The following is a 13,498-nucleotide window of genomic DNA, read 5'->3' as shown; positions in this document are numbered from 1 at the left end:
AAGTATATTTACTAAATTAATGACGAAATTTTAAGAAATTAAAATTATACATTTATAAAATTATGAGACCAAAAAGTATATTTACTAAATTAATGACGAAATTTTCGGATGAAAATTTTGAACATCCTTTGTAAAGGAATCAAAATGTAACAGCCAAAGATATAACAATAAGATAATTTGTGAGAAACATACTTATTTCTTTTTTAAACATTCAGCGCGTTACAAATATTATAAAATTACTTTAATTACTAAAACATCTGAAGTTACAAAAGAAACATATAATACCTAATTATTCTGTTCTATAAATTGGACGTACTCCTATAAAACCAAAACTTAAATAATGTCAACTATTTTTACACTAGTTTAAGAAGTTTATTAATATATTTAATTTTTATAATTAAATTTGACAACATTTTTCCTAAACTACGAGTCATTAAAACTCACCAAGAATAAAAAAGGGAACAAAATTGACATATCATACTCTTAACATGATCAATGATGTTCTCCAATCAAATTTAAACCGGAAGATAATAGGATATTATATGTAAGGTTTCTTTTAAATAAATAATTATTGAAAATAGAATAGCAATTAATCAAAAGATTAGGAAAAACTAATTAAAACTAGTTTGTTTAAACTTTGTATGTAATGGAGAATATATTCTAAATCTTTTATATATATATATATATATATATATATATATAATCAAATATGTTATGATAATTATATTTTATTAGTTAATTTATTAAGATTAAGAAAGTTTTAACCAGATAACAAAGAAAACTGCATAAGGACATTACAAAAATTTTGTCTTAGGGGATTTTAACACAATTGTTAACGACTTTGCGAGAGGTAGAGCAATCAAATCGACCTAAAAGAGATATGTGAAAAGTGTTTTAACGATTAGTATGAGAAACATAATATTCACTACTCAGTATTGTTGGAAGTTCCACATCGACTAGAGATAAGACCAATTTATAATATATAAATGGGGTGCAGACCTCACTTTACAGGCTGGTTTTGTATAAGTAACCTAATTCTTGTATAGTATCTAGTGGTCATTCCATTGCATATAGACTATCCGATATCATATACCTGACAAATGGTATCATATCATTGTTTTAAATACCTCAATTAAAAGTTATAATTAATAAAAGTGAGAAATCTTCATCCACATACAATAAAATATGAATGTTTGATTGGTTATTAGTTATTTTTTATACAATCAAACATACCACTCTCATATCATAATTATAAAAAAATTATATGATTATCAACTAGTTATTTAAAGTATGAATTTGAGCTCAGTTTCTTAAAATAAAATAATATTGTTGAATAATTTTTTTTAATCAAATAACATGATATTACTTTGTAACTCATTAATATTGTTTGAGAAAAGAAAATTGAAAGATAGAAAAAACAAAAAAACAAAAAATTTCTTTTAAATATATTAATATAAGGCTAATGGTAAAACTTACAAGTTTAAGTATAATAGTCCAGTCAATAAATTTTGTATCAGAATAATTTGTGTAAAAATACTATTACTTAACGCCATACAACCTCGTGAGTTATCTTGTAATACTATTTATAATTTTAATTTTGCTTTAAAATAACTCGTGTAATGGAAATTAATAGCATTATAAATCTGGTATAATTTATTTATTTATTTTCAAACAAGACCTTCTTTTTTATCAATAAAGACACATACTATTAAGGCCCTTGTGTTGCGTCAAAGATGAAAAGTTTATAAAGGTTAAAAAACTGAAATAAGTTAAAGGATGCAAGGTACTGCTTGCTCCAAAACTGAATTAATTATATATATAGTTATCGATAAGAGGGTACTAAGTTCCTTTAAACTTTTGGTACCTTGGTCCAATTCCATACGCTGAAAAGGAAAAACGGCTACTTATAATTTTTCGCCATAACGACCAATTATAAAATTTGAGCAGTGTCGTTTGCGTAACGTCTCTCCGAAGATTCATTCCCTCACCCAATTCCAACTTCAACCCTTCCATCTCTCCTTGTCGTTTTCATGTTTACTATTTTATTTATTTATTATATTTATCTATTTTTATTAATTTTATCAAAATTAAAAATGCGTGTCAACAAAGAACCGCAAACTGACGTTAACCACTGTATTTACTGCAATGCCCTTAATCACGCGAGTGCATTTACTCTCCCTCAATCCGCGCGTGCTTTTGCTACACTCTGATGGTGGCTGAGCTTGCTTCTTCTAATTTTGGCGTTAATTTTCACAAGCGAAGCACAATCGCGCTGCGTGTGACTCCACTGTTTCGACAGTTACACTTCTTACTCGGTCAAGCCCCCGGCAAATCGTAACGGTCATATTTTCCTTCCCATTTTCAACCTTCCTTGCGAATTAGCAACACCAGATTTCTCTGCACACGCCTGGAATTTTTTCTCTGTTCGAATTCCGTTCAATGCTTCCTGTAGCTTGTTCATTTTTCAGTTGGTTTCTAGGGTTCTGAAATTCGGCGTGAATTCCAACAACGGGTTTTACGTTTTGATTGAGTTACTAATTGAATATTGTTGATTGTTTGACTATAGCAATGAAAATATTGTAATTGGGATTAGTAGAATTTTGGAATAAAAATAATGGTGGCTGCGATTTCTACGGCGATAAACCCCAAACGAGCGCAGACTCCAACTCCGAGGAGAACTCCTCTGTTACCTTCTGAGTCGGACAATGCACTCGCTCCTCCCCGAAGGCCCAAAGCACGAGAAATTACTTCTCGCTACATGTCGTCTTCGTCCTCTTCGTCTTCCTCCGTTTCGTCTCCTCCTCGACGATGCCATTCGCCTCTGGTGGTGACAAGGACGGTCAATTCTACAAAGCAAACGCCGACGCCGGCGTTGAAGCGCTGTCAGTCGGCGGAGCGCCGGCGACAAGGCACTCCTCGACCTACTCTGACAGAAGCTCCGGCGGCTCAGAAAGTGCTCTTCACTTCCACAAGGAGCTTGTCTGTTTCGTTCCAGGGCGAGTCGTTCCCGATCCAGGTCAGGACAACGAAACCGCCGCCATCACAGAGTTTGCGGAAGAGCACGCCGGAGAGGAGGAAGGTTGCAACGACGCCGACACCGGTGAGAAATGGCAATTCGGATCATGCGGAGAATGGCAGGACGGGGCTAGATCGGCACCGGTGGCCGGCAAAATCACTGCCGCTACCACAACAAGTGAATTGCGTGAACCGCAGCTTGGAATGTGTTGATTCCCCTGTGAGAAAACAAACTGACGCGCCGGAGAACGTTGTTAGGTCATTGCAGAATGTAATGGCGGATGTTCGAGCTTCTCATGACGCGACGCTAGGATCGGAGAGTAACAAAATTAACGGATCTAAGTTTCGGCCTGAAGCTGAGCTTGAGCCTATTGCTTCTGATACCGAAAGTGTAACCTCTGGAAGTTCCTCTGGAGATGGAATTCGAGGTTCCCGAGGGATCGTGATGCCGGCGAGGTTCTGGCAAGAGCATAATAACCGTTTACGGCGCCAAACAGAGGCTCCGTCTTCTAGAAACGGCGTAATTGGAAATAAAGGAACTGTCACTACTGCTCCTAGTCCTAGGATTTTAGTGCAGAAGAAATCAGTGTTGGATTCTGCTGTTTCATCGCCACGTGGAGTTGTGAATAGCCGTGTTGTTCAAGGTTCTCCTATTCGTTCCGCGGTTCGTCCTGCTTCTCCGAGTAAACTAGCAACACCTTCTGTGTGGTCTCCTTCGAGAGGAATAAGTCCGTCACGTGCGCAAAACGGCGTTGCTGGTGGCATGAGTAGTAGGTTCGGAAGTGAACCTTCTGTTCTGAGTTTCGCGGTTGACGTTTCCAGGGGAAAAGTTGGGGAGAATCGGATTGCTGATGCGCATTTGTTGAGACTCTTCTATAACAGGCTCCTCCAGTGGCGTTTTGTTAACGCCAGAGCCGATGCTGCTCTATCTGCGCAGACATTCAATGCAGAGGTATTTTTTACTTCGATTTTTTTTGTATTGAAATTGAATTGCGCGGGTTTGAATTTGCCTGCTTGTGCATTACTCGTTGAAGCTGTATTGAGTGAAGATTGTGGATTGATATCTTCGGTTTTAACTTTTTATATTAGTTGGAATTTAGCATATGATCACGAGCACCCATGTCATCAAAGTTTTAAACTGCCTGTTGTGGTTTGTTACATCCTTGATATCGAAATTCCAGATAAACGTTGCCAGTTACAGATGGAAACCGTGGCCGAAGCCTTGTTGTTGTGGTTGAAACTGCGGCCATGGGCTGCCTTTTAAACGTCATCATATTTGTAATGTAAAGGGTGAAGTCATATAAGGCAAGACAGAGTAGAGAAGGATTTTATGTGTTGTCTGACTGTTTGCTAGTGTTTTGTTTATATTCTTTGTAAATATTCTTCGTTGTATCAGGAAAGCCTCAAAGCTGCATGGGTAGCTATGTCAAAAATACGAGAATCTGTTAGAGCCAAAAAAACAGAGTTTCAATTGCTGAAGCAACAATTTAAGCTAATAAACATCCTGAAGGATCAAGTAAGATCTACAACTTCCCTGCTCTAAGTTTCCTGGTGTATATGTAGGCTTTGCTTCGCTTGATTTGAAGCTTTATCATTTCTCCACTAGGTTGTTTGTCCTTTCATCGTGTTCTTCACTTTACAACTGGCATCTCATGGCATCTTGTTTCATTACTATCATTATTCAATATTGGAGCTTATTTCGGGTTTAAATACATTGACATTGCTCATTATTTCAATCTTCTCTTTCAGTTGTAGTTAGTTAGAAAAGTCCGGGTAGGCAGGCTAATTGAAATTGTTCCCAAGTACATGTGTTTCATTCAAATAAGATCATAGAACCTCTTTTTCTACCACAGGAAACACACACACACACACACCCCTCTAATGAGGCAAAGCAAGGAAGTATTCATTTGGGAAAAAGTTAGTTTGCATTAGTCTGTGACCAGAATGAAACTCAAACAGACAGTTTGAGAGATATTTTTATTTGCTTTGGTTATGATGACATAGAATTTTGTGTTCAGCTTTGACAGAATGTTGATGAAAACTACTTATGCAGATGTTGTATTTGGAAGATTGGGCTACTTTGGATCGGGTTTACTCTACTTCACTTTCCGGAGCTACCGAAGCCCTAAGGGCTAGCACTCTTCGTCTTCCTGTTGTTGGTGGCGCCAAGGTATTTCTCCTTTCAGCTTCTTGTTTATTCTTTATTGTCTAATTATGGATAGTGTGTGACATAGCAATTCCGTACCTTCTTATTATCATATCTGGGACTAATATGAAGAGCTCTGTGCTTGCTTCAGACAGATTTGCTAAATTTGAAGGATGCAATTTGTTCAGCAATGGATGTGATGCAGGCAATGGCGTCTTCCATTTGCCTATTGTCACCTAAGGTACGTATTTCTTTTGCCCTGCCTCCTTTTTCGGATGTTGGGTTTCAATTATGTCTGTTGTGATGAGTGATCATACAGTGTTATTTTATTTTCTAGATAACTTTCTATGAGGCTACATTATGATTGTGAAATAACAAAACTGATTTTGTTTTATACTGTGAGTGTAATCTTATCAAGTGTCAAGAAGAGAAAAAATTAGGTGTTATTTTTATATATAAGCGCGTAGTATTCGGTGTAAGCATGTCTTCTTAAAATTTACCACATAGCTATAATGCTGATGATTCCATACTCGAAGATCCTTGGTGTTATTTGTTAATTTGTTTAATTGCCCGCTGCCTATAATATATTCTGGAGAATTATCTTAGAAAAGACTATATTTTTCCCAAGTAAATATAAATTTGTTTTCTGAAAGATCCTGACTTTCATGAATTTATTTGAGATTCTTTCCTCACCTATGTTGTGTTGAATGGATATCTTTAGTATGTGTAAATTGTGGAGTAGCAGCGGAAGTGGAGACATTATTATATAAATAAAAGACAGTTTTTATTCTACTAGTTATTTTTATCCGTGTTATATTCAGCAATATATAATTGGATAATACTGTAACATGAAAATAATCTGATCGTGCAATTTAAGTAAATTCATGTTCAAATCAAGTGAGATATTTGACGGAGATGCAGAATAAAAATATTTTCACAATTGTATACTTTTATCATAATTCCCTCATTGTATTAGCCGATATAGAGACAAAGTGCCTATGTTTGAGAGGCCAAGAGCAAAAATCGTGGTGGAAAAATAAGGAAATTAGAGTATATCACAGTGGTGAAGTGAATATTTTTATTTTATTGCTCGAAGTATATATAACAAGCAACTGAAGTAAGGTTTTCTGGATCTTTTGAGGAAATGAATGATGAGCAAAAGTTGTTTCTTATCCTCGTTATTGAACAAGTAAAGAATTTCCCGTCACGGCCTCCATCTTTTTGGACATTATTATTCAATTTGGCCAAGGGAGCAATATATGAAAATAGTGTTTAAAAATGCGGAGTTCACAGAATAGAAAATACATATTATTTAGGGAGGAAAATTTTATTACGTCCAGCATATCTGTTGAGTTTATCATTGATTTGTCTGTTGAATTTATCATTGGCATATTTGTTGAAATTATCATTGGCATATTTGTTGAGATTATCATCGGCATTCATTTTTTTCCAATTTTGTTCCACAATTGTAGGAGTGCAAGATATCTATCGTGGTAGGTTTGGGATGCAGTGTTAGGGATCCACAATTCTTTGGTTTTATTCTGTTATCAATCAAAATACTTGTTATGGATCGGAGTAATGTAGCAATTAGGATGCCAATATGTCTGAATTCGTTTGCAATTGATAGGTTGGGCAATTAAATTCGATGGTTGTCGAAGTTGCCAATTTAAGTGCGAAGGAGCGTGTTTTGCTTGAAGAGTGCAAAGACCTTTTATCAGTAATTACAACCTTGCAGGTAAATTTCATATTCTGGTAACGTGTTATTGAAGCTTAAAGTGCTTTTTGATTTTCCTTGGATGATCGTTAAATGTAGTTGCGGTTATATGACTAGAAATTGGTTAATAAAATCTTGAGCAGGTTAGAGAATGTAGCCTGAGAACGCATGTTGCTCAACTGAAATGTCAACCCAGAAGCACGGAAGTAAAAATAACAAGCAAATAATACATTGTCTGACCAGCCAACTTTCAGTGCTAACATCATAACATAGGAATGGTTGTTTTGGCCTTGAATTCAATACATGAAACAGTCATTACTGATGGAGAAAAGCTAGTTAGTATGAAAAAGGAAAAATTACAGATAGTACAAATATTCTGGTCAAACAGGATTTCGTCATATTGTACAAAGAAACTCGTAACAAATAGTTGCTCTCTGATAATTGATCACGTGCTAGGAGTGAGGATTGAAATTTGTCGTTCGGGAGACAGTTTGTATACACATTCTTCTATTTGTTTTTTTGTTAGAGGATGTATATAAACTGTGTAGCATTTTATATTGTAGTTATTTGTTTTTATGTTTCTATTAGCTTTTGGAAAAACAAATGTCAAAATGTGGATACGATTTGCTGTATTTTCTGAACTCCCTTGGAAAATACGCTTGCTTTGATTTCTGACATCCACGTCATTTAAAGTCAAGTAGAAAAATTATCTGTTATTGACATAAATGTCGTATTTTCAAAGTTTTTTTTTTTTTTTTTTTTTTTTATCGTTGGTTACTGACATTATGGTGCATTTGATTGATTTGGTAAATATTAACGTTAATATTTGAAGTTATTATTTACTCATTAAATTTGTGTGGAAGAAATTTAGGAGTAATTGGGTGAGGTAAATGTAGAGATAAATAGAAGCTGGGTAGCTCTAATATGGTCCCATAACTGAATGTTCATAAATAGCTGAACTGCCGATTTAATGAGGCTGGACTTGGTTCACGTAAGTTCGTGGGTTCTCTCTTCCCAGGTTGAGCTGTCACCTTGTGACTATTTCTGGCCCTTCATTAAGGTTATTTATTCATTGATATATTCGCTATGCTTATTTTCTCTATTTCACTATTTTCTGGCCCTTCATTAAGCTATATACGTTCCATTAGAATTATTAGTTTAGGCCAAGTCGAAAGTTTGAACCAAGAAAATAACATTTTAATTTTTGAATCAAAAGTATTTTTCATATCCAAACTATATTTAAAAATGTATTTTGTTGTTAAATTAAACTATATATTAATATCATCTTTAAATTTTACAAAAGTCATATGAACACATCTTCAACACATGATACCTGAAATATTTTTTTTAAAAACGTATTGAGTTTCACATTAAACTGAGATAACCCCTTGATGAAAATTATGTTTTATCCAACTTTGATATAATATAAGAACAAACATGTATATAATTTAGTTTAAGAACTAAACATGATTTTTAAAAATAATTTAGAGAAGAAAACCAAACATTTACTTTTTTTACTTTATTCTTTCTCACACAATTTTGAAACCTTAAGATCCTCCGTAATAACTTTCAGCCATTTCTTCCTACATTTCATGATTTCAACTGACTCTCATAACTTTTTTATATTTTGAAATATATAATTTAGAATATATTTTTTGTATACTAGATTTTATAATTTAGAATGTAAAATAAAAAATGCATTTTGGATTGTGTGATTTGAAACATGATTCTTTTATTTTGAATCGTGTATTTTGAAATGAAAATAAAAAATTTATTTAAATTCTACATTTGAAATTTCAAAATATATATTTTGAATTGTATAATTTAATGGGGTGGGAAAGAAATTTATAGAGGTGCAAGAAGGAAGTTCCTGACGCTCCCATACAACTATGCCTCAGGCCCATGATCAAGCCCACACTCAAAACTGTTACCTTGCAAGATATCTTGCTTCACTACCTCTTCCTGTTTTTAGTACCGGATATGGTAATTTGAAAATTGAATCAAATTAAAAGGTAAAATATGTTTTAATTTTTCTAAAATATTTAAAGTTCAGTTTTAATCTCTAAAAGTGCGAATTATAAAGAAAAAAAATTATAATCACTCAATTTTAATAAATATTTTGGTTACATCTAATAAAGAAACCCCAAAACTACAAAAAGAAGTGTTACATTGTCTGTTTTAGACATTTTTTTTAATTGATTACTGTGGAATTAGTAAAGAATAGAAAGTGAGTATAACACACAAAATTGCATTAAAATTAGTTTTAAATAGCTAAACATGTTAACTAATATAAATGCAAGAAACCTTTTTCAACATAGAATTGTTATTGATTAAAATAGTGGATTAACTCATAATTCTTTTTTTTAAAATGTGCTATTGGTGCAAACAAAAGAAAAATTATTCTTTGACAACCACCTTTTTATCTTCCTTTCACTTTATAACCTATTTTAATGACAAAATATTATATTTATTTGATAAAAAGTATAAACAAAATTTTAAAATAAAATGATGATATTTATCATTGTTAAACTAGTATATAAAAGAATGATAGTGTCAAACTATCATGTTCCAAGTTGACATTTGTGCTTTCAATAACAACGTTAAAAAAAATATTTCAGGTAATCAGTATTTATTATTTATCAAATCTTATTTATTTTAAGATGTGTATTTACTATTATGCATCTCCAAGTCTTTATTGTTTCATCATTCTTCTTTTCTCGCTCTTTGTTTTTGTTTGACAGTGGTTGTTGTTGCTTTGGAGGTGAGCTTTCATCAGAAAACAAAACCTATTGCTTTGCTCCATTCACCTTCATCTTCTTCTTTATTTCATCTCATAAGTATAACCTTTTTTTGTTTGAAATTTTATACTTCTTTCGTTTGATATAGTTATGTTTATTATGCATCAAATTTCAAATAGTTTAGGAAACAAATGGATTTTGAAGTTTAGTTTTGAAAATTACTGAATTTCAAAATCTAGTCTAAGAAATCACCAAATTTTGAAATCTGGATAAGAAATTCTCTTGATTTTGAAACTCCCATATTTCAAAATACTGGTAAAGGAAGTAACCAAATTTTGAAATCTAACTTAAAAAATTATCAGATTTTGAAATTTGGTTTAGAAAGTTATCCGATTTTAAAATCCAATTTAGGAAGTCATCATATTTTAGAATCTAGTTAAGGTACTCATCGGATATCGAAATACAATTACGATAGTCACTAGATTTCGAAATCCAATTAAAAAAGTCATTGCATTTCGCAATTCAGTTAAGAAAATCATGAATTTCCAAATCTAGTAAAGGTAGTCACCGGTTTTCGAAATTCGATAAAATAATTAATAAGATTTCAGAATCACGTCAATTCCTTAATTTTTTTTAACTTTTTTTATCTTAGTTTGTTTTAAAAAATTTAATAATTTCTTGAGGTATGTTATTAGTATTATATGGAAGAAGCGAGGTATGTAATGGTGATGGTGTTATGCTATGTTGTTATATTGTAAGATGGAATATTATCTTTTCAGTTTGATGGATTCATAAGTAAATTCGAGTTTTATGTCAGATTTATCTCCTTTCATCAATGAAATGTGTGAGGGATATTATATAAATAATGTTACAACTAATCGAATTTTCCCACATGCGATGATTTAATTGAGTGGGTTCAATGGATTACTTTTGATCTTGGATTTGTTGTTGTAATTATAAAATCTGATAAAGTTATTGGTCAATTTGGAACATAGATGTTTGTGTTGTTAGGATGTGAAAATGGTGAAAAGTAACATAATATATACGACACAAGAAAATACAAGTATCATTTTAAATAGAGGGGCAAGCCAATTTCTAATAAGAATGGTGGATATTAAAATTTATATAAGAAATATCAAACCTTTTCAAAGTCTTGAACAACCAAACTTCTATGGATTGATGTTGTAGGTCTCCTTCTGTGTTTACCTTGTGAAGACCTATCAACCCAAAATGTAAATGTATCTAGTGTTCTTTTCATATATATATATATAGCAAACAAATTCATAAAATATTAAACACCCAATATAGATAAAAAAAAAAACAATTTTGATTTCGAAATCTAATTAAGGCTTAATCCGATTTTGAAATCCAGATAAGACTTAATTAACTCGATTTTGAAATTCAGTTAAGCCCAATAAAATTTTAAAAATTCAGTGAAACCCTTAACTTGATTTCAAAATTTGGCTCAGGGTTTTAGTAGATTCCAAATCTGGTTCTAAATGTTGTTCACAATTTAAATTCAGTAAACCCTTAACCAGATTTCGAAATATGGTAAAAACCTTCACTGAATTTCATAATCCTTGCACCTCATGCACCTCCAAAATTTCATTAATGATAAAAGTATCCATCTTACAAAATTCAATAAATAGATTTCAAAATTTGGTTAAATCTTTATAAGATTTTGAAATTCGATCAAGTGCTTCACTAGACTTGGAATCTGATTTTAAATCTAATTCACAATTTAAATTTGATAAACACTGGATTTCGAAATTTAACGAAGACTGTATCTAGACTTTTAAATCTCATTGAACTCTATTTTTTCAAATCCACCCAAATCCACCATTTTTACGTGCATATGCACCAACATATCTAAAGGAAAAGGAAAACAATAAGTACATGTGATGTGGTGTCTAGTGTGCAGGGATGAAGAACGAAGGTTGGTTGAAGCAGTGATGAAACCTAGGAGCAAATTTGTGGAGGTGTTGAGAGACGAAATCCGAGAACAAATTTCTACAAGGGTCGAGGAAAAGGAGAAAAGAAAATTATCCTTGGCGGATAGATACTTTTATTAATATTATTTAGTATTTCTAATTATATAGCTTTATAATTTGATTTTTTTTAAGTACTAAAATATTGTTCAATTATATATCATTATAACTATTTTATGCATTAAAAGGTAAAATTAAGAAAAACACATTAAGTAAAATAATAATAAAATCCTACCTTGTGAGTGGAAGAATAGGGGAAAAAATCGTTTCATACTTATTATACCAATACAAATAATAAACTCTTAGTTATTAAAAAAATGTTATCAATGCATCAAATTCATTTTCATTATTAATCATTCTTAAATTTTTCCTCTCATTATTAATTAATAAAAATACACCAGGTCATAATAATTAATAAAGAAGGAAAGGAAAAAAAGCCTAATGTTTTATACAAAGTATATGTCTTATAAAAGAATAATCAATTTCTTCTAAAATGTGCCTTGTATTAAAAGTAGGAGGGAATATAATAAAATCGTATCTGATATATAAAAAAGTAAAAGAAAATTAAAATGGTAAGATTTTTTATATAAAATAAATACTAGAAATAGTGCTTAAAAATTATAAAAGAAATAGAAATAGATTACGTGGAACCCACTTCCAGTGGAAAAGTCCCGTGCCAAACTAAACTTATGAAGCTGACGTGCTTCGCACCATTTTCACCTTTTTCTTAAGCTTTTCTTTTCTGTGAAAAATTCTATACCCAAACAAACACCGTTCATTTCCAAACAACATTCAAACGTAACATAACATTATTGACTTATATCATCTTATTTTTTCCATCACTTTGATAAACTTATTCTATATTTTTCAACTATTTAAGTACAATTTCTCTATTTATTTAGATATTTAATAATAATAATAATAATAATCTATTTATTTAAAGTAGATTATGTTATGCTTAACAATATGTTTTATATATTATCTTTACTTAACTTTTATATACTTTTTCTTGAACGAAATTATGGCTAATCTAAGGACCTTGTCAAAAGTTATACCTACACTCTAATACACTTCCCTAAAAAATAATTATAATTTTGATTTTATATAAAAATTGTTCCATTTGTTTTGAGCATAAATTCTGGCATATGAACGAATCAATTGCACGACAAAATATTCGGATAAAAGAAAACATAGTCTCCAAAAAATGTTCTGTTTTTTTTTATTTTAATTAATTTAAATTTCTCGTTCTTATTATTTGATTAAATATCAAACATGACCTAACAAATAAAATATAAGGTATAAGTGGGAATTTCCGAAAGGTAAGTTTAATATATTTTTTACTCATATGAAGAAAGAAAGAAAATTAAAACTAATCCTAAAAATACCAGTTGCATAAGCTGAAATGGATAAACCATAATTTGCATGACAACTTCAGCTAATTACAACAAAGTATATTATGAATGTGATATTTTAATTACTCTAAAAAGGTAATTAACTTAAGTTTATTTAGTATGATTAAATATTTTAATTAAAATTGACAAGCCTCTTGTGATGTCACTGTAAGGCCATCATAGCTAATTAATATGGAGACCACGATTTTTTAAGAGTTCAGACCTTTTAAAACATACCAATTAATACATTTTTGTATCTTAATCGTATAATAATAGAACAGAAAAAAAAATAACAAAAGAATCCAGTTTTTACCGAACTCAAATTGAATTTACATATACTTGCTTTTTATTTAATTTTTCTTCTATTTATTTATATTTATTCCACTTATATATATTTATTTCTCTCAATTATTTTCAAAAGTTCATCATTAGACTTGTCGAAATCAACCTTAAAAGTATGAACAATCCATGCAAAATTTAACATGCTCCTAATTATTTTTATTTTA

At 31.3% G+C, this 13,498-nt stretch overlaps 1 protein-coding gene across 2 annotated transcripts; it reads left to right on the top strand.

Annotated features, from left to right (window-relative positions):
* Positions 1-2,155: 2,155 nt before the first annotated feature.
* LOC106764685 (QWRF motif-containing protein 2) lies at positions 2,156-7,457 on the top strand. Of its 2 annotated transcripts, XM_022782523.1 has the most exons (7): positions 2,156-3,967; positions 4,412-4,531; positions 5,069-5,185; positions 5,313-5,402; positions 6,634-6,654; positions 6,789-6,896; positions 7,019-7,457. In XM_022782523.1, the coding sequence occupies exons 1-7, from the start codon at positions 2,615-2,617 to the stop codon at positions 7,100-7,102; spliced, it is 1,893 nt and encodes a 630-aa protein (XP_022638244.1). In that variant the 5' UTR covers positions 2,156-2,614; the 3' UTR covers positions 7,103-7,457. The 2 variants fall into 2 exon arrangements, with proteins under 2 accessions (XP_022638244.1, XP_014504504.1); XM_014649018.2 differs by lacking the exon at positions 6,634-6,654 and having other exon boundaries at positions 2,162-3,967.
* The last annotated feature ends 6,041 nt before the right edge of the window (positions 7,458-13,498 follow it).

Source organism: Vigna radiata, chromosome 6 (genome assembly GCF_000741045.1).
Source record: "Vigna radiata var. radiata cultivar VC1973A chromosome 6, Vradiata_ver6, whole genome shotgun sequence".
Taxonomy (NCBI): Eukaryota; Viridiplantae; Streptophyta; class Magnoliopsida; order Fabales; family Fabaceae; genus Vigna; species Vigna radiata.
This window is presented reverse-complemented; position numbering and strand designations above follow the sequence as displayed.